The sequence below is a fragment of the Oryza sativa genome, chromosome 1 (genome assembly GCF_034140825.1).
Source record: "Oryza sativa Japonica Group chromosome 1, ASM3414082v1".
Lineage (NCBI taxonomy): Eukaryota > Viridiplantae > Streptophyta > Magnoliopsida > Poales > Poaceae > Oryza > Oryza sativa.
Window position 1 is genome coordinate 3,068,807 of NC_089035.1, and position 24,323 is coordinate 3,093,129.

The 24,323-nt window shown below is 40.2% G+C and overlaps 3 protein-coding genes across 3 annotated transcripts; 1 reads left to right on the forward strand and 2 right to left on the reverse strand.

Annotated features, from left to right (window-relative positions):
- The first annotated feature begins 172 nt into the window (after window positions 1-172).
- LOC4324056 (arginine--tRNA ligase, cytoplasmic) lies at window positions 173-5,485 on the forward strand. The gene is made up of 18 exons (XM_015774525.3): window positions 173-310; window positions 618-699; window positions 997-1,130; window positions 1,242-1,317; window positions 1,405-1,506; window positions 1,590-1,805; window positions 1,878-1,958; window positions 2,482-2,565; window positions 2,651-2,755; window positions 3,052-3,224; window positions 3,361-3,445; window positions 3,553-3,754; window positions 3,840-3,909; window positions 4,219-4,288; window positions 4,401-4,490; window positions 4,584-4,652; window positions 4,829-4,927; window positions 5,077-5,485. Exons 2-18 carry the CDS (start codon window positions 685-687, stop codon window positions 5,185-5,187), a joined length of 1,782 nt encoding a protein of 593 aa, XP_015630011.1. The 5' UTR covers window positions 173-310; window positions 618-684; the 3' UTR covers window positions 5,188-5,485.
- A 1,271-nt stretch (window positions 5,486-6,756) lies between these two features.
- LOC4324057 (receptor-like protein 7) lies at window positions 6,757-10,604 on the reverse strand. Its single transcript, XM_015768286.3, has one exon. It carries the CDS (start codon window positions 10,397-10,399, stop codon window positions 7,334-7,336), a length of 3,066 nt encoding a protein of 1,021 aa, XP_015623772.1. The 5' UTR covers window positions 10,400-10,604; the 3' UTR covers window positions 6,757-7,333.
- Window positions 10,605-18,072: 7,468 nt separating this feature from the next.
- On the reverse strand, window positions 18,073-23,903 carry LOC107277190 (PHD finger protein ALFIN-LIKE 1). Its single transcript, XM_015781056.3, has 5 exons — window positions 23,662-23,903; window positions 23,540-23,572; window positions 23,211-23,433; window positions 18,842-18,962; window positions 18,073-18,754 (listed from the first exon to the last, which is right to left on the reverse strand). The coding sequence occupies exons 1-5, from the start codon at window positions 23,828-23,830 to the stop codon at window positions 18,728-18,730; spliced, it is 573 nt and encodes a 190-aa protein (XP_015636542.1). The 5' UTR covers window positions 23,831-23,903; the 3' UTR covers window positions 18,073-18,727.
- Window positions 23,904-24,323: the final 420 nt, after the last annotated feature.

Sequence of the window (24,323 nt, forward strand, 5' to 3'; positions counted from 1 at the left end):
TTTCAAACACAAACTTGGAGTTCAAGTTAGTCAACTATCGATTCCAAAAATCCTTGTTTTTCTTTCAAACACGTGAGATTCTCACAGCCGTCGCTCAGGAATCGGACGGCTCTAGTTGAAACGGGGGAGGCAAGTCTCAACGTTCTCAACGTTGACCGTATAGCGATTCGTCAAACCTTCCAACGCGTGAAGAGTCCGCGTCCATACATAGCACTGGCCGCCGCCGCCGCCGCCGCCGACGACGACGATTCAGTGAACATGCCGTGCCGTGCCGCCGCTCGCCGCGCCGCCGTCTCCGCACTGCGATTAGGTCAGACTCGGTGCCTCTTCCCTTTCTTTTTTCTGAATTCCGAATCCCCAAATTTGTGCTTGTTCCGCGCTCCGATTCATGCGCTGTTTGTTCTAAATCGACATGCGGGGGCCCTTCTAGGCTTAAGAAACTGTAAGTTTTTGGTCGGACTGGAACGGAATAAACACGCATAGGATAGATTTTACGTTTTGAGGTTAGAATTTCACCTGTTTTGGATCAGTAGGGCGGTATAGGATCGAGCCGTTTTGGTGTGGGGATTCTCTTGTTTATAACGACTGATATATTTATTTATTTTTGAACTCTATAGGGAGGCGAATTCGATTCTCTCAAAAGTGGAGCAGCTTCTGCGATTCCAGTAACAAGAACCGACGGCCATGGCCGACGAGGCTGTAATAATCTGTTCATTCATGCATTCTTCCATATTAGAGTAATTGCACATTATCGTTAATTGTTGATTTCATTGATTAATAATCTGTTCCATTGTTTTTGTGCATCCGATTCCGCTGCATTACGACCTGCCTCGTGTAGATTTTCGTGCCTCTTTTACCTTTTCCCACTTTACTATGTTGGTAATATACTAATATGGCACTCTTAAATGATGATTAACGTGTACTGGTTTGAAGTGTCTGTGTGTATCTTTCCCCATGCTTGCTGGATCTGAAAGGATTCTTGACTTGCATCCTTAGGCTGAACACAGTGTACAGAGCGTCGAGCAACAACTCTGTACATTAATCACATCTTCCCTGCGTGCAACAGTACCTGACCTGGATGTGGAACCGATGCTTGAAGTCTCAAAACCAGGTTTTGGGGATTACCAGTGGTATGCTGTTGATCTACATGTGGCCTCTGGCTAATCAACAATCTGAGTACTGTGAATTTGATGAGATGAGGCTATCTATTAAATAAGAGACCGTTTGTTTATCATATGCAGCAACAATGCTATGAGTGTATTTTCAAGAATAAGAGGATCCGCAACAAACTTCCGTAACCCCATGGCAGTTGGGCAGGTACAACTTTCATAAGAACTGAACCTGAGTTTTCCTTATTACCTTATTGCTTCTCTTTTAGTATGTAAAACTCTAACATGTTTTCAGGCAATTGCAAATAACCTCCCCCAGTCAAATATTATCGAATCCATCTCTGTTGCTGGACCTGGTTACATTAACATAACGTTATCCAGCAATTGGATTGCACAGGTATGATTGAGATGTTTGATCATAGACTATGTTTGCGCTGCCGGCAATAAAATTATTCCATACTCTTCACAACTGTATTGCAGAGGATACAAGACATGCTTGTTTGTGGTATCAAAACATGGGCACCAATCTTACCTGTTAAGAGGGCAGTGCTGGATTTTTCATCCCCTAATATTGCAAAAGAGATGCATGTTGGACATATAAGGTCCACCATAATTGGAGATACTCTAGCTCACATGTTTGAGTTCACAAATGTTGAAGTTCTTCGACGTAACCATGTGGGAGACTGGGGTACACAGGTATTGAATTTGAATGTATTGATATTTAAACAATTTTGATCTATTTCTGAACTAATAATAATGTTTCTTCAGTTTGGGATGTTGATAGAGTTTCTGTTTGAGCAATTCCCAGATTGGGAGGATGTTGGGAACCAGGCTGTTGGAGATCTTCAGGTATGTGTAGATTGCTAGAAATTTATCAATAACACACCAATTGAAAAATGAGTGGTTGACCTGTCTCATTTCTCCATATAATACAATTAGACTGTTCAGTGGATCTTACAGCCCGTTTTTGTAATCCCAAGGATAGAATCAATGTACACATTGTGTTGTCTCTGTTTGTTCCAATTATAATTATCACTGTAATTCTACCTATTTCTTCCAAGCAATTTTCTTTTCTTCCCAAAGCTTAGAATCTGGGAAGGATAGAGTCCTCATATACCACTGAAATCTTATCTATTCCTTATTTGCCACTGACTGTTGCAACCCACATGTCAGGAAAAATTAGTAGTAGCAAGTAATGGATCAAGTGAATTATTTTTAGCGGCAATAAGAAATTGCCCCCATAACATTTGTACTGAATGACATACTTCTCTAGAGTATCTTCCTGTTCATTATATATATAAAAAAAGAGTATCTTTCTGTTATTTTGCACGACTCAGATATAAAGTTGGTTATATCTTCATACCTGTTCTAGAGCTTCTACAAGGCATCCAAGAAAAGATTTGACGATGATCCTGATTTTAAGGAGAGGGCTCGGCAAGCGGTAGTTCGACTGCAGGCGAGTGTTATTTTTTTTATCCTTGACGTTTATAGTTTATTGCTTTAACCTGGCACTTAGTCCCAAGCAATTCTGGAGCCTGTAGGGAGGAGAAGATAAATACCGAGCTGCTTGGAAAAAAATATGTCAAATCAGCCGAATGGAGTTTGATTTGGTATACAAACGCCTTAATGTGAAGCTTGAAGAAAAGGTAGTGCATTCTTTGGTTGTTTAACCCACATATTGATGTTAAATACCTAAAACGTTTTCACACAGTTGGAAGATGTTATATATTTTTAATGAAACGAAGTTTTTATTTATTTGGAAAGTACAAAGTTCTCTTAACCATTCGAATTCTGTAATCATGTTCTTGTATACTTAGCTGGGGCCTGGATTCTTATATTGAATAATGGTTGATGTCACATTGATAAATATGCACCTAACTTCAATGCTTCCATTTATTTGTACAAGGTGATGTGAGCTAACTAAGTTGTAAAATCTTGCCAGGGAGAGAGCTTTTACAACCCCTACATTCCACCTGTTTTGGAGGAATTGACTAACAAAGGTTTGATTGTGGAAAGTAAAGGCGCTCGAGTAATATTCGTTGAAGACCACCCTTTGATAGTGATTAAACAAGATGGCGGCTTCAACTATGCCTCCACAGACTTGGCAGCTCTTTGGTTAGTAATAAGGAATAACAGTTCCTTTCTCAGCTTCTCTCCTTGAGGATTTGATTTACTATTGCACCTGTTTTTATGTAAACATGCAACTTGTGCAATTCAATACAACTCGTATGTGGTTTATCCATTCATGAAGGTATCGGCTTAATGTGGAGAAGGCAGAATGGATAATATATGTAACGGATGTAGGTCAGCAACGACACTTTCATATGTTGTTCACTGTGAGTATCAATCATTATCTCCGAAGTAGAAACAATACGCCAAACAAACATTTTGGAATATAATACGGTTCTAGGCATGACTATGCTTTTTATTTAACCGACCATAGGCTGCAAAGATGGCTGGCTGGCTCCCAGAACAAAATGGAAAGAAATACCCGAAAGCAAGCCATGTTGGATTTGGCCTAGTTCTTGGTTCAGATGGCAAGCGCTTCCGGACTCGTTGTTCTGAAGTTGTTCGACTGGTTGATCTACTTGATGAGGCTAAAGCTCGGAGCAAAGCACAACTCATCAAACGTTTCACTGGAAATGGTTCTTGTTGTTTTTCTTTTGTTTCTTTTGTCTTATTTTTTATAGAAATTCTTGCCATGGATACAATTATGATGATTTTGTTCAGGTCAAATTGCTGACTGGACAGATGATGAGCTCGATAGGACTTCAGAGGCTATAGGATATGGTGCTGTTAAGTGAGTTCAAGTTCTCCTCTGATCATCTATATTGAACTGAAACTATAAAAAAAAACATATCCTATATTCTAATACTAGTGACACCAAATTGAATTCGATATAGTATTTTTCTCTGAGGTAAAGATCATCAGGCTTGTATTTAATAGCATTTGCTTGTATTTTACTTCAAAAATTAGCGTGTGCCTATGTATGTGTACAATATGTATATGTGACATGTGACTTATTTATGTTCCTTGTAGTGGATAGTAGTTGATTTCTGATTGTTGTACTGCTATGATGATGTTTCATTTTATAATTTCTTAAATTCAGGTATTCAGATCTTAAAAACAATCGGCTGACAGACTACACATTTAGTTTTGATCAAATGCTGAGTGACAAGGTACTCTAGCATCCACCTGAATAATCCTCTTGTATTTTGGTACTGAATAACTCTCTTAAAGCTCCTCCAATTTATAACTGTAATGATGGCCAAACCATGATTCAATGAGCAGGGAAATACTGCTGTCTACCTTCAGTATGCACATGCCCGTATCTGTTCCATTATCAGGAAAGCCAGCAAGGATGTAGAGAAGTTAAAAATGGTAAGCGTCTGTGTATTAGAACGAACATGTCATACCCTTCAAGTGGAACAGATATCACTGGTAGCCTTTTGATTTCTTCTTTTGGATTTTCAGACTGGAGCCATTACCCTTGGCCATCCATACGAGCGTTTCCTCGGATTACATCTCATCCAGTTTACCGAGGTATATATTCTTGGATTTGCTTATTAAAATTTATTCTATCAACTGTTATAGACATTTTAGCATGGCAATAAATGAAATCTTTTTACAATGTGTTTGATAACCCAAAATTACAGGTTCAGGAAAGCATCATCCTTTCAGATCTTATGTTATTAACTCCTCTACTGTGATTTTCTTAGGTTGTGGAGCAGGCTTGTGCCGATTTACAGCCCCATCGTTTGTGCGACTACTTGTATAGCTTATCCTTAACATTCTCCAAGTTTTACACAAACTGCCAGGTACCATTCTTCTTTGCAGCCTTCATCTCTCTTTCTCTCACACACACTGATTTCCAGATCACCTCGTCCTTCCGGAAATTTCATTTCTGCACCAGATTTAACTTTAACTGTTTTTTTCCCCTGGTGTGACGAATTGACGATTACAACAGGTGGTTGGTTCACCTGAAGAAACGAGCCGTCTGCTGCTATGTGAAGCAACAGGCATCATCATGAGGCAGTGTTTCCACCTGTTGGGCATAACACCAGTGCACAAGCTATGACAATCCACGCCCCAATACAATGCCATTTGGAAGAATTTCCAAGCTATAAATGTAAATAGTATATTACCTTAAAAGCTAATGTAAATATTGAGTGGTGGTAGTGTCTTGTAAATAGGCGGTGGCTGTAAGGCCTCGCCATCTCTGTACATTCTTCAATTTTTTAATATACTACGGTCGGCGTTCTTTGCCGTCCCTACGAAAATAAAAAAAAATAATGTAAATATTCTTTTTGTCAATCCATTTCTTGTACTAGTTTGACCATGAGAAAAATAGAAGAATTTCACTCCGTTTCTAGTAAGTTCCATACTTCCATTTCCCAGAGGAGAGAATGGAAGAAGCATCTCATATAACTAGTGTAAACATCATGCATGTATTATTTTTTTTTACGAGCTCACCAGGGATGTACTTAAACTCGTAAGCTACCGAGGATAGGGATAATCGTCCAGGACACCAGGTCTAAGCCTGTGTTTGAGAAGAGATGAATAGAAGCCTGTGTTTGAGAAGAGATGAATAGAGAACATTGAAAAGATAATCGTCCAGGACACCAGGTCTAACCCTGCGTTTGAGAAGAGATGAATAGAGAACATTGAAAAGATAAGCAAACTGAGGTAAGATATTAGTGCGTAACAAATTAATTATTAATTAGTTTAAACTTGAAAATGGATTATTATAATTTTCTAAAACAATTTTTCTATAGAAAGTTTATTCAAATAACACATAGTTTATCAGTTTTGGGAAACGTGCGCGCGAAAAACTATGCTCTTTTTTTGTTGTGCACTCTCAAACGCAGCAAAGAGCTCATGGATATGTGCTAGTTTTCGGATTGAAATCCTTCCGGATAAGCCCATTACACCAGTAAAGAAAAGGAGTAAGTCCATTTTGCCTTCCTAATCTCTTGCCACCCCTCGATCGTGAAACTGAGTCAGTTGAATTGTCCTCCTCAATCGTAAAACCGAGTATAACGTCTCTGAATGTTTTTCATTTTTAAATTTTTATTTTTTAATATTTACAGAAATATTATACCGGCGAAAATATTTACAGAAATAGACCCTGCCTCCCTCGGGCGCCCTCCCTGAGGGCGGCAGGGGGACGTGAGGGACAGCCGAGATGAAAAAAAAATAGCAAAATGCATTTTTAACAGGGCGAAAATCGCATTTAGACCTCAATGCAAAATGTGCACACCTTGCCGCCCTCTATTTGGGCGGCAGGGGCCATTTCTGTAAATATTTTGAATGATATAATATTTCTGTAAATATTAAAAAGTAAAAATTTAAAAATGAAAATAATTCTAACGTCTCTCCTATCGTTAAAACCCGGTGTAAATCGACTCCAGGTTTTGGAAAATCCGAAGTTGGGCTTCCTTCTGCGTCTTGGGTCTGGGCGAGGCGAGCTCTTCACTTCTTCTCCATCGCCTACAGCGACAGTGCTCTCCTTCTCCTCCCCTCGCTCCGCCTCCGCCGGCATCGCCCTCTACTCCGCCCCCACCGTCCCCGGCGCCGCTGAGCTCCCGCCTGCCGCCATCTCCACTGCGCCCTGTTCCACCCCGCGTCTCCAGCCTCGTTTTTGCGCCATCGCCGCCGAGACCCCCTTGGCCTCCAAGTGCATGGCTGCCGCCGTCTCAGCCTCGATCTGGTTGGCAAGGTCGCCGTCGTCTACTCATCTTCACGGCGCACTGGAGTAATGGCACTGGCTACCGGAGCACGCGGCAACCAGACGCTGGGAGCTGGACGAGCTCAGGACAATCCTATGCAAACAGGTAACTGAATTCCAACAACATGGCTCTAATTACAAACGTATTGCAAATTTGCAAGCGATCTTGGTAGAAGAAAATATTCAAAATACAATTTGTAGAAGCATGTAGTAGTTTGAACTCCCCGTGCCCCTAGCTACAATTTCAACCACAAATCCAACACAATCCCAATCCAAATAGGAATAGCATAATGTCTGCGTTGTTTCTTCTTGGAACGATGTGGCACCACATTCAGCGTTATCATGTTGTTACATCCTTTTGATACATAATAATTCGGACGCAATATTTTTTAATATCAGCTTGCGACAACAATAGCATGTTACATAGTTTAGATTACATATGTACTGCATGTCTGCAAGTGACCTTGGTACAGAAAAGTTTACTTCGATACATAATTCAGAGGGCTCTCTGCCTTACTCGAGACCGCTTTCTGATGGGAATTCCCCATATAACCACAATTGAAAGGGCAAATCCAAAGCCGAATCCCAATCCAGCAAAAAGGAATAGCAAAACGTCAAGTGAATTCTTCTTGGAAGGGATCACATTCAGAGATGTAATGTTGATGCATCCTTTCGACAGTGGACGACCGCACAAACCATCGTTCCCCAGAAATGAACTATTGGAGAATGTCAAGAAATGAGGCGATTCTGGTATTTCCCCCTCCAGCTTGTTGTAGGACAGGTTCAACACTGTGAGGAAGTCCAAGGATGCCAACTGCTGTGGGATTTCTCCTGAAAGCTCATTTGATGAGATGTCCAACGACTCAAGCTGGGTTAAACGACCAAGCTGAGGTGGAATCGGCCCCGTCAGTGAGTTGTGTGATATGTTGAGCACGTTTAGCAGAACAAGTTCACCTATAGCTTCAGGTAGGCTGCCATGGAATGCGTTATCTGATAAATCAATGAATACAAGGGTCCTCAAGATCTTAGTAAATGTGATGTCCATCCCTTTGTATGTGAGTGCAACAGTAAAATCATATTTCTCCATTCGTGGGAGATCATGGTCCATGACCAATGTCAAATTTGAATCTTTGATCATCATTGACTTTAACTTGTTAAACCACTCTTGCGGCAAGATGCCAGAGAACTTGTTGGATGCTAGATCAACAATTCTTGCGCTCTGAAATTCACATGTACCTTTTTCTTCCCCCAGAGACTGTGCTACATGCCCAAAAAACTTGTTTGATTTCAGCACAAGAACTTGAAGTTTACGAAGTGTGCCCATCCAACATGGAAAGGAATCATTAATCTGATTGCTTCCAATATTAAGGACCTCCAAGTTTTTGCAAACGGCCAGAGATCTTGGCAGTTTCCCTTCAATCAAATTGCCACTGAAATCCAGTGCCTCAAATGAGCAACTTTCCTTGATATTGTCCGGAAATTCCCCACGAAGCTTATTTTCTTTTAGATTTAATACTTCCAGTTTGTCAACATCCTCTATTAAACAAGAAGGAATTGAACCATCAAAGCTATTGTATGAGAGATCAAGGAGCTGTAAACTCATTGCACTACAAAAGGATGGAGGAATTCTTCCAGAGAAATTGTTTCTACCGGCCTTGAAAAACGAGACATCACTGAGATAATTGGTAAACTTAAATGGTATAGATGAGAACCTGTTTCCTGAGTAGTCAAGCACAGTTGCATATCCTCGAGGTATAGGTATGGGCCCCTCAAACATGTTCTCACTAAGATCAAGTGCTTTCATATCACTTAAAGGAAGAAAAGGGTCATGCCCAACACTTGTAAACTTATTGTTCTTCAAGGATAGTATGTCCATTTTGACCCAATTCTCCCATGCCCATTGGGGTATGGCTCCATCGATATGGTTATATGAAAGATCAAGATATTCGATTTCATCTTGGAACCTCAAGAAATTAGGGAATTTCGAAACATTGCAACCTGATAAACGTAACGCTCCTAGTTTGGGGATGGATGCCGTTGAAGAATTACCCTTTCCATCTACAACGACCAGATTATTATCTGAAAGATCCAAGACAAACAGGTCTAGTAGTTTCCACATCGAGGTAAGCTCTACTGTGCCAATGAAGTTGTTTGAATGAAGCGAGAGTATTTCTAGCTGTGTTAAGTTCAAGATTTGTGAAGGTATCTTTCCTGAAAAGCTGCAATTATACAATAGTAGTTTTCCCAAATTCCTAAGGTTACCGACAGAGGATGGTATTGATCCAGATAAGCCACAATTTGTGAACTGAAGCACAGTCAAAGAGGATAGGTTCGCAACCCATGATGGTATGGACCCTACTAGTCCAAAACCGGAAATCTCTAATGACTTCAAGGATCTGAGGTTTCCAATTGATGAGGGCAGTTCTCCAGAAAAGCCAGTTGCTCCTAGGCCTAGATTCTTCAAAGATTTGAGTTCAGCGATGGAACTTGGTATTATACCATTGAATTCAGTTCCACCAACATATATATTTTCCAAATGACTATCAGATGAAAAGTTTGGCAAAGTACCATATATTCCTGGATTATGGTAAAGATCAATAGTTACTAGTTTCTTGTGCTTAAAGATCAATGGAGAGACAAATCCTTCAAGGTCATTACGTCTAAGTTGGAGGGCAGTCAAATTAGGAAAGTTGGAGAAATCTGGAATTAGCCCGGGCAAACTATTAAACGATAGGTCAATAACAGAAAGTGAGTGCAAACGGGGAAGTGTTGCACATATTGGGCCAGAGAGAGCACAGCAAGACAAACGAAGAACCTGAAGTTTTGGGCAGGAATCGACTAGAGCGTTGCACCATCTGGCGCCATTTTCAGATAAGTTTACTAAGCCAAGGTTGAGCTCCCTTAAATTGCTAAGGTTTGCGACTAAGCTTTCCAGGTTTGGCACAGCGAGCTGTTGGGCATCGAGACTCGAATTCATTTTAAAAACATAGACATCATCAAATGTGTCGATTATCTCAAAGTCTGTGGAGAGATCAAGGGATACCAAATTCACCAAACGGCCGATTCCGGCTGGTACCACGCCTGTAATGTTGGTGCTGCGAAGGCTGAGATGGGTGAGCTCTGTGAGACGCTCAAAGCCGCTGGAAGGGAGAGGAGACCCGTTGAAGTCATTGTCGGCGAGGCTAAGATACTCGAGGGATGTGAGATGGAAGATTGCTGGGTCGAGGCCTCCTCTGCTCTCCAGCTGACGGCCGCCCAGGTCGAGGGAGGTCACGCGGCCGTCGCCGTGGCCACAGCGGACGCCGTCCCAGCGGCAGCAGTCCGTGCCGGGTCGCCATGACCGGAAAGCCGCCGTGGACATGTCGGTGGCGGAGAAGGAGCTCTTCAGCCGGAGCAGCGGTGACTCCTGGTCCGGACGGCATGGGAGAGCGGCCGGCGGTGGTGCTGATGCCGGCGGGAGAAGCGAGAGCGCGGCGACGAGCTGGATTTGTAGCAGGACAAGGAGCAGCATCCGCACTATCGGTGCAGATGCTGCTGCTGCTGGGTCGTGATGGGTGGTCATACTGCGGCGCAGCGGCAGTTTAATTAGCTTGGGATCGATGTGAGTTGCGTTTCTCTCTACTTGGAGGGAGATTTCAAGTTTATAGCAATAAAGCTTCCATTGGGATCGATGTGAGTTGCGGGGCAAACTTTTTATTGGTCGAGTGGATGTCCCTAGTTTCCTCCTAGCATTTTATTTAAATTAGTACAGATTACACGGCTAGCATTATTATATATATTTTTTCACATTATATCATACTCCCTCCATCTATTTTTGATAGTCATATTTTCAAATCTGAAAATTTTATTTTTGATAGGCATATTTCAATCCAACAACCTATCATCTTAATGATTTTCTCAAATTTAATGCGTGACTCTCCATTCAACCACACATAATTGGCTATATGGGCTTTGAGAAATGTAAATATTAATGAATCGCTTGTTTACGAGGAATGACTAGTAGTATGTTTAAATGGATGATAAGTAGAATTACTTATCCTTGGTCTGTGTGTCAAGATGAAATATGACTATCAAAAGTAGATGGAGGGAGTATATGTTTTCACATTTTATTATTAAAATATATTAAAAATGATAATATAATTTTAAATTATGTACTAACTCGACCAAACTAGCCAAAGTTGAATATTGATATTGTATTATAAATACATGATAGTTATTAATTATTTTGTAATTTTAAATTTTAGTTATTTCTAAATAATGTTCCCATATGGACTCTGGACTTCCAATTTTTCTTATTTATTAATTATAAAGTTTATCTATTTATAAATTTTATTTTATATGAACTCTAAACCCCTCTTTTAATATTTCTTATAAACCTAGAATTTCAATTATTTCTAAATTATATTCCGATATGGACTATAGACTCCTCTTTCAATATTCTTTATTTTAAATTTTGAATTTCTATTTTTTGTAAATTGTATTTTTTATATGGACTATATACTTCTCTTCTAATATTCAAATATTCCTTACTTTTTGTTTCTAAGTTTAAGTTATTTTCTAAATTGTATTCCTATATCGACTCCAAATTCTTCTTCTGATATTTTTTTTTTAATTCTGAATTTCAATTATTTCTAAATTACATTCATGTATGGACTTAGACTCATCTTCCAATCTCCTTATTTTTTTAAAAAAATTAATTTTTAGTTATTTCTAAATTGTATTTCTATATAGGCTCTAAACTCTACTTTTAATTTTTCTTGTTTTTCTAATTTCGATTCTCAATTAGTTCTAAATTCCTATATCCACTCTAGACTCTTCTTACAATATTATTTATTTATTTTAAATTTTCATTATTTCTAATTGTGTTTTTATATGGACCCTAGACTCATCTTTCAATAGTTCTTATTTTTTTAATTTAAATTTCAGTTATTTTAATTTATATTTTTATATGGACTCTGACTCTTCTTCCAATATTCTTTAATATTTAATTTTTACTTTTAGTTATTTCTAAACTGTATTTATATATGGACACTAAACTCTACTTTTATGTCTTTTTTAATTCTGAATTTTAGTTAGTTCTAAATTATATACTTGTATGAACTCTAGTCTCTTTTTAAGTATTCCTTATCTTTTAATTCTAAATTTCAGATATATTTAAATTTCATTACTATATGGACTCTATTTTTTTCTCCGATTAATATGAGAATTTTTAGACCATGAGAGCAAACTGGAAGGCTCTTTTTTTATTACTTTAATAAGTTAATAGATAGTTATATTTTTTAAAAGAACAACAAGAGATATTAATATATGATATATCATTTTACAGACATGCAAGTATATTGTTTAAAGTTTGATTTGTTATTTTTTACAACTTGTGAAGATCAAATTTAAACTTGTTATTATGTAGTGATATAGCACGTGTTAATCTATCTTATAATTATATTTATTTATTTATTTGGATGATACTTAACAACGAGGGACATCCACAGCAAGTCAGCAATACACTCTGTACCGTAGGTAGCAATTGCTGCTGGACGGCTGGACCAAACGACTTTCACAAGTCAATGTAGCTAGCTCATGGATTTTGCCAATAATCTGACCAATTCTGCATATAATCTGACCGAAAAACTTACTGTATGTTGTAAGTGACGGCCCTTTGTACATTACTGCCTATGGAGTATTAGTCACCATCGCCATCGGCTCAGTACTACTGTGTATTATTAACTTAGGACAGTGATGAAGACTGAAGACATATGGTCCCGTTCTTTTCTCCAACGAGAGTTGAATGAATATTAAAATTTTCGTGGCACGTTTTTCAAACAGCTAAACGGTACGTTTCGTGCGAAAACTTTCTATATAAAAGTTGCTCTAAAATATCATATTAATCTATTTTTTAAGGTTGTAATAATCATACGTTAATACCATCTTATTTCGTGTAAAAAACTTAATCTTCATCTCGGGATAAAAGAACACCACCTAGCTGATTATCGGCTTGCAAAACTCGGCCACTGCACTCTAAACTTCAGGAGTTCAGGTTGGCATGACCACAATGTAGGAGCCTAGGAGGGTTCTAGCTACGCACACACCAGTCATCAGCACACATAAGTTCAATTTTAAATTTTATACTTTGAACAAGCGGTTGTCCGAAAGCTTCAAAATTAAATTTTATGTATAAATTCATAAGCGTCCAGACGGTATCCACACACTAATCAAATCACATGGGAGATGATTTTAGGACGGTAGGTGCTTGGAAGGTACTCTAGTACTCCTTCTGTCAAAAAAAAAAAGATAAACCCTGGTTTTCGTGCCCAATGTTTGACCGTTCATCTTATTTGAAAAAATTATGAAAAAAATTAAAAAGACAAGTCACGCACAAAGTATTAATCATGTTTTATCATCTAACAACAATAAAAATACGAATTATAAAAAAATTTCATATAAGACGGACAGTCAAAGTTGGACACGCAAACCCAGGGTTTGCCTTTTTTTGGGACGGATGGAGTATACTAGTAGATCTAGGTAGCTCCTTCCTTTTTGGGTTAGATGACAGGGTTGGTTTTCGAGGATCATATGGTATTTGCGCACCCTCTCCAAACATGAATTCACCGTCACAAGATTTCAAATTTAAATTTGAACTTTGTAAGGAAAAAAGATGCGTCGATAGTACCTTCCTCTCCTCTCATGCTGCAGTAAATGTCACTGTCATTCTTTTTCTGAAAATGCACAATTGGCTATCATAGTCGTCCAAATCACTCGTAAGTCGAACTCATTGATTTTATTTTCACGAACGCATAAAAAAATTGCACGCCAAATATATTAGGTAAGTCGTAACTCATTGATGATGCATTCTTGAGTCTCGCCATGGATCAATTGACCTGCTAATGGAGATCTACCTGGTCAGCATCCATCGATTTTGAAATAGTCAATTATCGAAGTCATCTACTCCATCCGTTTTATATTATAAGTCGTTTTTTACTCTTTTTCTAGTTAAACTTGGTTAAGTTTAATTAAGTTTATAGAATAGTTTGTTACTCGTAATAGTTTGTTAATTAATACCACCTTGTTTTACGTAAAAAAACTTAATCTCATCTCCATCTCCATGAGAGCAGGTACAATAGCAGGCTATAAGCCAGCTGCAAATATATTTTAAGGAGATAAATGAGGAGAGAAAAGAGCAGCGGGCTACAGATTTGTAGCCAGCTGTAGCACGGACTCCAAGACACAGTGTGTGTATGATAGGTGGGACCGCGTATTAATAGTGTAGTATGTAACTATTATATGAATGAGCTATTAGATTAGCTATAGATAAATTGGAGCTAATAGTTAGCTATACTATTGAACGTGCTCTGAGAAAATCAAACCGAGTGGAGGTCGGAGCTCGTAAGCTGAGACCGACACGACCAAGAAAGGACAGTGAAAGCTCTATAGGATAGCTTATCAATGTAGTCCTTGTCCTGGGTACTCCGTAGTCCGTACTTTGGTAACCATCAGCGCATCAATACTCTGGCTACTTGTTTAATTATTACTCCTACAGGACAGGGAAGACCGAAGACGAATCAACAGGCCGAGCCTTTTTGTCCGCGAGGGTCTTGTAACCAGTACTAGTGGGGTAAGGGGGCAGGGTAGCATAATCATTTTCTGTCCGATGACATCTCACCTACTCCCTTCCTCCGTCAAAAAAAAAAAAAAAGGCAAACCGCGGGTTTACGTGTCAACGTTTGACTGTCCGTCTTATATGAAATTTTTTTATAATTAGTATTTTCATTGTTGTTAGATGATAAAACATGATGAATACTTTATGCGTGACTTATCTTTTTTATTTTTTTCATAATTTTTCAAATAAGACGGATGGTCAAACATTGGACACGGAAACTAGGGTTTGTCTTTTCTTGGGACGGAGAGAGTAGGTGATGTGTACTAGCATATTGTGTCCAAAATAACAAACGAACAATTGGTATGGGGAATAGATTGAAAAAGTTAAAGTTCGTAAAGAATATAATTTGAGTGCGTGCAATATAAATACATCCTCCATAAGAACAAGTACAATAACATGCTACAAATCAGCTATAAACACATATGGAGGTGATAAGAGAAGATAGAGAAGGAAAACAGGTTACAGATTTGTAGCTAGATGCAGCATGAACTACAAAACGTAGTGCAAAAGTAGGGCTAAAAAAGATCATTCCTAAGAGTATCCACAATGTAGTGCAAAAGTAGTCCACAAGTAATATTTTCTTCGTCCCATAATACTTATCATTTTAACATTCAAAAATATCTTAAAATAGTTGTCAATTTGAAGTACTACTTGTCACATCAACCACTTCCAATTCAAATTTTCTTCTCATTCTACACCCAACCACCATCCCACATCCAACTATACATTATTTATTAAGGGATATTATAGTCTTTTCTTCAAACCTTAGTAAATGCTAAACAATAACTTAGTAAATGCTAAACAACAACGACAAATATTTTGGGACAGGTAGTATAATATTTATTCACCCACCTATTACCATTATTCAAGTAGTCCATGTAGAGAAAATAATAAAAGATATCCATATGTATACAGACAACCCATATGAAATAAATAATACTTCCTCTATTTCACAATGTAAGTCATTCTAGCATTTCTCACATTCATATTAATACTAATGAATCTAGATATATATATATATATATATATATATCTATCTAGATTCATTAGTACCAATATAAATGTGGAAAATATTAGAATGACTTATATTATGAAACGGAGGAAGTATTATATATCTTTATTTCTCTCTTATCTCCTAATGTTAGTTTATATCTATGTAGAGATTTTAAAATTTATTTATGTGAGTTCCATCTATATAGATCACTTTAAAACATACCATGTACATTGGTGAGCCCTAACTACGAATAATCCTGGATTATGTTTTTATTGCGATAGGTGACAACTAGTCAAAAGTCTCCTGAATTTCAGTCCGACAGGGAGCTGCCGCGGGCCGGTGTCATTCACATCGATATCGTGCAACGGCGACGGGGTCTAATCATCAACAAAAATTACTACAGGTTACACGGCAGCTTGAAATCCATATGATGGTATCCACTAGGCCACTGGGGAATGCTTTCTCCGTCTCGTAAAAAGACAACATAAATCTCGAATTATCATATAGAAAGAAAGAAACTCTTGACGAGAGAATCGAGTCTATTCAGGAAGAATTTCAGCAACAAAAATGGATGCAATTGGACCGAAAAAAGCCATTCAGCTTCGTTATCGATTAAGTATAAGCGGGAACATCGAAATTCGTGAGTTAACTAAGTCGTAGTAAACCAGTAGTACGTTAGGCAGACGCCCCATTGTTCGTGGTGTTGCAATGAATCCAGTGGATCATCCTCATGGAGGAGGTGAGGGGCGCACGAAAGGAGGTAGACCTTCGGTGTCACCTTGGGGGAAGCCCACCAAAGCAGGATTTCGGGCAGGACCGCAGGAGTGGGGGTGTGTAAAGGCCTAATTTAGTGAATGAGCAGCTTAGAAATGAAATTTCTAAAATCGCTTTATGTAGACAAGCTGTGGAAAGTATTTATTTGTCTCCATCTCTTCTCATCTTTCTCTTTAATAATCTCTTTTTTTGGGAACCTCTTTTATTTGAATAAGGTCATAAAAATCAATGAAAACTCAGAGAGACCCATGATATTTGAATATGGCTGGACAGGGGTCTCTATGAGAGCACTGGAAGGTCAAAACAAAACATAGAAGGGAGGAGAAGGGTCATCCGTATATCTATATTCTTTATTTCAGGTGGTGCCAAATCTCCACCTATATTAGTTTTTTTAAGGACAGAGGGAGTAGTACCGACTATCGTCGCTCGCCCAAGTACCTGAGTTATGGCAAATCTATGCTATGTATTTACTCCCTCCGTCCCATAATATTGAAACCTAGGACTGGATGGGACGTTTCATAGTACAATGAATCTGTACATGATTTCATAGTACAATGAATCTGGACATGCATTATGTCCAGATTCATTGTACTATGAAACGTCACATCTAGTCCTAGGTTATAATATTATAGGACGGAGGGAGTACCTCCTAATTTCCGAGCGTTGGCACTGTAAACTACTGCCTCTGCCCCATGCATAAAAAAAATCAGCATAGACTGGATCTAACATATCCTATGTAGATTCGTGTACTGGAATATATCACGTTCAGTATTATGGTCATGTTCGTTTCCACTACAAGGAGTGGATAAAGTTATGGATTTTCGTGGCACGTTTTTCAAACTGCTAAATGGTGCGTTTCGTGCGAAAACTTTCTATATGAAAGTTGTTCTAAAATATCACATTAACCTATTTTTTAAGTTTGTAATGATTAAAACTCAATTAATCATACGTTATTATCATCTCGTTTTGCGTGAAACATTTAATCTTTATTTTTATTTTCAGAAGATTCAAACACCACATATGGTCCCGTTCTTTTATCCAACAAGAGTTGGATGAAGATTAAGATTTTCGTGATATGCTTTTTAAACTGTTAAATAGTGTGTTTCGTGTGAAAATTTTCTATATGAAAGTTGCTCTAAAATATTATATTAATCTATTTTTCAAGTTTATAATAATTAAAACGCAATCAATCATACTTTAATACCACCTTATTTTGCGTAAAAAACTTCATCTTCATCTTCAGGAGAAAAGAACACCACCTAAGTGTTGACTCATGCGAGTCACTCCTTCTCAGCTTTTACTTCTTGGCTTTTCACCGGTATCTGTCTTTCAAGGGCTGTTTAGATCCCTAAAAACTTTTCCTAAAAACATCATATCGAATCGTTAGACACATATATGGAGCATTAAATATAGATAAAAAACTAATTGTATAATTTACATGTAAATCATCACTTGGGAAATGATTTTAGGACGGTAGCCGGTAGGTGCTTGGAAGGTACTTGGAAGTCCTTTTCGAGTACATTAGTATCTTCCTCTTCTTCTCGTGCTGTAGACCTGCAGTAATGTTACTGTCGTCTTCTTTCTGAAGTTTAAAGTTGAGTTTCTGAATTAAGTAACTGCAGTAATTGGTTATCATAGTCGTCCGGAAATCACTCTTAACTCGTTAATGGTCTCTCTTGAGTCTCCCCATCGACCAAGGTGACCGACTAATGGAGATCTACCAGGTCAGCAACAGTCGATTTTGAAATAGTCAATCATCGAAGTCATCTTGAATGCTCAATAAGCAAGAAATTACAAGTCGATGCATTGAAAATACAAGGAAATAGGCTGCCTTATTAGCCCTTGGAACAGCTTTGAATTATGAAGAAATTTAAAGGGCATATGCGCGCACTCACCTTGCAACTTCCACCAACCTAACCAATTAGCCCACTTCTGCGCATCCAAGCATAGATCATATGTTGTCTGGCCTTTCCTCGCATCAGCTGGTTAGCATCATCATGTAATGTAAACTAAACATAATAAAGAACAAGGAGTACCAAGATGATAGAACCCTGCAAAAACAAAGCCTCTATCAACTCTGCAATATGCCATCATCACCGACCGTCCGACGCTGTCCCAATTTTCACTTGCTATTACTGTTTCCAGATCTCTATGAACTGCCCCAATTTTCACTTGCTATTACTGTATCAGATCTCTATTTTTTTTTAACGAAATGTATCAGATCTCTATGAGATGCAGCTTGGACAGCTGTATCAGTGTTCTGTGCTCTCTGCCTTCGCAGCAGTCATCACGTTTCTACTATGTTCTATGTATATGCTACGACAGTTTCACCGTCATCTCTTTTCTTCAGTAAAGTTTCAAAAATTTCTTCTTATCTCTTTTTCTGAGATAAAGTTCACCGTCATCTCTTTTCTTCAGGAGAATTTCACCGTCAACTGCTTCTTGTGCTTTGGCCTCGGCAATATTTTCTACCTGCGTATCACCGGACTGCTGAGCTGAAGAACAAAATTTTATTTTAGAAAGGTAGCTGAAGAACATATTCAACACAGGGGAAGGACTGTAATGTATACATTCAACTTTACCTGTGGAGAGGGCGTGTCTTTGGCACCATTGTCCATACCGGATTGCTCATCAGATTGTTCCACACCGAAGACAACTTCGTATACAGTTGGCAAATCATTGATCATGTTAAACAAACGCACCCTGTTGAAAGTGAAAGTGAAAACAATAAGTATCAGCACCATATGCTACATCGCATAAAGAGCAATTCAACTACACCGACACAAATTCTTGGGCTTGCAATTGTCGAAAGAGCCCGCAAAAAACAAGCCTCAAGGGTCACCTACCTTAAAGAAGGTGATGCAAACACTAAATTTTTCCATATTAAAATGAATGCAAGAAGGAGGAAAATTTTCATCCAGAGACTTAGGACTGGAAACACCTGGAAATTCAAGCATGAGGAAAAAGCAGTTATCATCAAAGAACACTTCGAAGCCTTCCTAGCGCGCCCGGCCCCGAGACTAGTAGACTACGATTGGGATGCACTGCAGCTGCCATCCTTTGACTGCACGACAATCAGCGGGCCCATCACCGAAGAGGAGGTTTTTGCGGCCTTAAAGCAGCTACCGGGAGACAAAGCGCCAGGCCCAGATGGTTTCACAGGAGCCTTTTACAAAGCCTGTTGGGGGACGATCAAAGAAGATATCATGCAGGTGATTCGCTCCTTTGACCAGTTACGGAGCAACAATCTGCAAATCCTGAACACTGCTAACGTGGTGCTAATTCCAAAAAAGGAAGGGGCTGAAGGGATAGGCGACTTCAGGCCAATCAGCCTCATTCATGGTATCGAAAAGTTGATCTCCAAAGTTCTTGCTCTCCGCTTGCAACCCCACATGGGAGCCCTGATCAGTCAGGCCCAGAGTGCTTTCATTAAGAGGAGAAGCATTCATGATAACTTCATGTATGTTCACAATCTGGCAAGGAAATTTCACCAAACAAGAACGCCGACTCTTTTGCTCAAGCTAGACATTTCCAAGGCTTTCGATTCCGTTAGGTGGGACTACCTCATTGACCTCCTACAAAGGAAAGGGTTCACCTCTAAATGGACCAACTGGATCACAAATCTCCTAGTCTCTTCAACAACAAGGGTTCTACTAAACGGTTGCCCAGGAGTGCCCATAAAGCATGGTAGAGGTCTCAGGCAAGGAGATCCTCTATCCCCCTTACTTTTTATTCTGGCTATTGACCCTCTTCATCACCTTCTGGAGAAAGCAACAGATCTCGGGCTTCTTACCGCCCTACGAGGCAGAGCACCAAGGTTCAGAACCTCTCTTTACGCTGATGACGCGGCCATCTTTGTAAACCCGAGTGTCCAAGACATGATGAACCTAACGGAAATTCTACGAGCCTTTGGTGGAGTTTCGGGCCTTCAAACAAACATGAGCAAAAGTCAGATTGCCCCCATTCGTTGTGATAACATGGATCTTGCCAGTATTACGCGCATCTTCCCGGCAGGACTAACAAATTTCCCGATGAAATACCTCGGACTACCCCTCGTGGTAGGAAGATTGAAAAAGGTGCACATACAGCCTCTGATAGACAAGTGTCGCTCGAGACTAGCACCTTGGCAAGGGAGGTTAATGTCAACAGCTGCCAGAGTTTGCCTAACAAAATTGGTCCTCACGGCGCAACCAATTTACCACTTAACGTCTCTAAAACTTCCTGATGGTACCTTGGAGGACATCGACAAGATCAGGAGAAAATTCCTCTGGGCAGGGGGCGAGACTATCTCTGGTGGCAAGTGTAAAGTAAACTGGAAAAGGGTCTGTAGGCCAAAAGACCTAGGTGGACTAGGTGTAATGGACCTACAGCGTTTTGCGGCCGCTCTGCGGTTAAGGTGGCTTTGGAACGAATGGGCGGCACCAGACAAGCCATGGGTAGGGATGTCAGTGCCATGCAATCAACAAGATAAGGAACTCTTCTCGGCGGCAACAACCATAACAATCGGGAATGGCAAAACGGCGCGCTTCTGGGATTCAAAATGGCTAGAAAATCAAACTCCCCGGAAAATTGCCCCCAACATTTTCTTAGCCTCAAAGCGTAAAAGCAGATCTGTGCATGACGCCATACAAGATAACAACTGGATTCGCGATATCGATGTTCATCACATCACAGATGCGGACCATCTACGCCAGTACGTCCATCTATGGTCCATGATTAGAAGAATGGACCCCCTGAGCGAAGAACAAGATACCATCCGATGGAATCTAACGACAAATGGGCAATACTCGACAAGATCGGCGTATAGGCTACAGTTCATGGGAGCAACAAGATCCATTTTCTACCAATCGATCTGGAAAGCGTGGGCACCGCCGAAATGCAAATTCTTCTCTTGGCTTGCTACCCAGAATAGGCTATGGACGGCTGACAGATTGGGGAAACGAGGCTGGCGAAATCAAAAGGTTTGCCCCCTCTGCCGCACAATCGACGAATCAGTGCTTCACCTTCTGGCCAAATGTAGAGTCACTAAGAGGATTTGGGCAGAAATTCAGAGATGGACGCATACTGACCTCCAAATGGACAAATGGAATGACTGCCCCTCGATCGAACACTGGTGGAACCTCGTCGTCAAATCCCCCAACACCCCAAGAGCCCCTCTGCGAACTCTACTGATGCTAGTCACCTGGGAGATCTGGGGGGAGCGTAATGCAAGGATCTTTCGAAGCACAGCCTCAACACCAGCCTCAATTCTTGCAAAGATCAAAGAGGAAGGCAGAGCTTGGGTCAAAGCCGGAGCGGCTAGGCTGCAGGAGTTCGGATTTTTGGGAGATATCACCTAAAGAACTTCTCTCTTGTGGGCCGGTCTTCTCCGACTGGCCCTGTACATACTTTGTATAATTTTTTCCCTCTCTATTAATATATGAGGCAAAGCTTTTGTCCTCCTTTCAAAAAAAAAAAAAAACTACACCGACACAATGCCATATATCCACTATGCTCTGAAGTCTGTGCGTTGCTTTGCCATTAGCATGATCGAATTGGTTTTTCTAAAAGAAAACATTAGCATCAGTGAGTAAAGATAATAGAGCAAACATTATGTGTCAATTCCCAACCCAGCATAGCAAGGCATAAGAAAGCTTAGTGGAAGTCGCACTCTTAGTGCAACAGAACTTAAAATTTCATGATGGCTGGGGTTAATATCGATATAAGATGATTAATTAACAACAAGAAGGAATAAATAACACTTCACCCCCAAATTTCTAGTATGGTGATCCCACAAATTACATAGTAATTAATATTACTAAACGAGAAATCCTAACATAAAGTGTATTATGTCATCAAATGTGTGCATGGCCATGGCAGTAGGCATACGCATTCACCCATACGTCAATGTGAGGAACAATAGAATAAGAGCGTTCACACCAATCATCAGTTTAAGAACAAACGGTCATAGTACATGTCAGGATGGGTTACACATGTTAAACTATTGTCCATGCCTCAACGTGCATATAAACTAGTAATTTATAGTTGCCAATATATAGGTTTAAGAAGAATTTTATCTGATCAATATATCATGCACTTCGTGTAAATATAGAATATCATCAAACTGCACAGTTGGATCTTAAAGCAAATCAGCATTGCAGATACTTAAGTGTGATTTAAGTTTCCAAGCAACCTATTGCCTTTCAGACTGGTTGATATGCACCTTCATTTTACAGCATGTTATACCCAGGTTTCCACTTCAGAAGAAAAGAAATCACATCATGCCTTTTCTTCAGGGATTACCCATTGTTAATTAACAACTTATAAGCAGAACCAAGTAAGATATAACCAAAGCATGTTCCCCAAAGACTACATGCAGCATATTGATCTTCTAGTATCTAGAAAAAGGGGATGCCCTTTAGTAAAGGTTGAGTATTCTGGCAAATGAAACATCAGAAGTTCAGAATCATCGATATCGTACTTAATCCTATCCAATAATCCAAACATTGTTTATCTGAGCACCAATACCCATATGAAGCAGTCCATCCTAAGAAAACAACAACAGCCATGCCCTTCTCAATCTGATGTCAAAACAAAATCACTCACTAATTGCAGAGCTTACAGCGTTTACCTTCTCTGCCTGAAAATATGCATACTATTCCTAGCAACATCATATGATTATAGATAGCCATGAGTCCATCTCCTTTTGATCAAACATTGGTATATATCAAAAACTTCAAAAACATTGGGAATTCTACAGTGGAAAATTTCAAAAACTTCTCTGACGATATTGCCCTGGTACTATTCAACGTAAACTCAGCAATTGATCTATTTCAAAAACTTCTCTGACGATATTGCTCTGGTACTATTCAACGCAACGACAAACTCACCAATTGATCAAACATTCAAATCAACAACGGCAATAACATGGTGTGAGAGCGTGAGAGCAGCGAGGAATCAGGGGCCGTGTACCTGTCGTCGCGATCTAGTCGGGCGCCGTGGAAGAAGGCGACGGCGAGGAGCCACGAATCGGAGAAGACGGAGAGGAGGGCGACCCAATCACTCCTGTACATCGTGTCGCGCGAGAAGTTGATGCCCAGCGCCGGCTCCGGCAGCTCCGGCGGCACCATCTCCGGCGGCGGCGCCACCTCCCACGTCCCGTCCGAGTTCCCATACAGGCACAAGCAGTCCAGATCTGCTCCGGCCAAACGCGAAAACAAATCACACCACCAATCCACGACGCGGGAGAGGGGAATCGCGTCGAAATCGATCGAGAAGGGGCGATGCTGGTGCTCACTCACCTGGATTGCACAGCGCGGCGAACTTCTCGAGGTCTGCGCAACAAGACGCGCGGTTAGGCTCCGCTTCAAACTAGGGTTTCAGGTTTCGGGTTGGGGTTCGATCAAGCGAGGAGTTCACCGACCTTCGGTGAGGGCGCGGACGATGGCGGAGCGGCGGGCGCGGAAGTCGCTGAAGATGTCCTCGACGGAGCGCAGCGCGGTGACGCGGGAGCTGCGGCCGGAAGCGGCGTCCACGGTGGCGGAGGCGGCGGCGGCGGCGGCCGCTGCGAGGCCAAACTCCTCTCCGGCCATCGGCGAGCGGGCGAGGCAGTTGGGTGGCGACGTGGCGGTTGCAGATTGAAGTGGCCGTTGGCGAAGTGTGAAATGGAAGGGCGGGGAAGGAGGGAGAACGTGACAGATATAGTAGATGGGTAGGCCATACAGTTCCAGGCCCAAGGGAAGCGACGAGAGGACGAGACGCAACGCGAGGGGGAATTTCACATCTTCTATGGCCTGGCCCTATAAAATTTCCTGAGAATAGTTTGACACATAAAAGTTTCGAAAGAAATTTAACATGGGGCTAAACTTCAAATGAATTTTTAGGGGAGAAAAGGCAATTCCTACGGAATGCTAAATTTTTTTGTGCGCTTGAAGTGAACCGAACTATTTCATCGATATATATCAAAATCATAAACTGGTCGATAGCGAGACATCGGTGATGACTTCGTTAATCTCAATATATACCATCAGTCGGTTAAGACATCGATAGTGACTTTATCAATTTTAAAATATACCGATCTAGTCT

Excerpts from the sequence above, each read along its gene's own strand:
- LOC4324057 (XM_015768286.3), bottom strand. The coding sequence starts at position 10,399 with ATGACCACCCATCACGACCCAGCAGCAGCAGCATCTGCACCGATAGTG.
- LOC107277190 (XM_015781056.3), bottom strand. The coding sequence starts at position 23,830 with ATGGCCGGAGAGGAGTTTGGCCTCGCAGCGGCCGCCGCCGCCGCCGCC. Across the intron at positions 23,434-23,539 it reads CGCCGCGCTGTGCAATCCAG|ATCTGGACTGCTTGTGCCTG; the intron begins GTGAGTGAGCAC and ends TGGCCGGAGCAG. Across the intron at positions 18,963-23,210 it reads CGACTAGATCGCGACGACAG|GGTGCGTTTGTTTAACATGA; the intron begins GTACACGGCCCC and ends CACTTTCAACAG.
- LOC4324056 (XM_015774525.3), top strand. Across the intron at positions 1,507-1,589 it reads CCAGCAATTGGATTGCACAG|AGGATACAAGACATGCTTGT; the intron begins GTATGATTGAGA and ends ACTGTATTGCAG. Across the intron at positions 2,566-2,650 it reads AAGCGGTAGTTCGACTGCAG|GGAGGAGAAGATAAATACCG; the intron begins GCGAGTGTTATT and ends TGGAGCCTGTAG.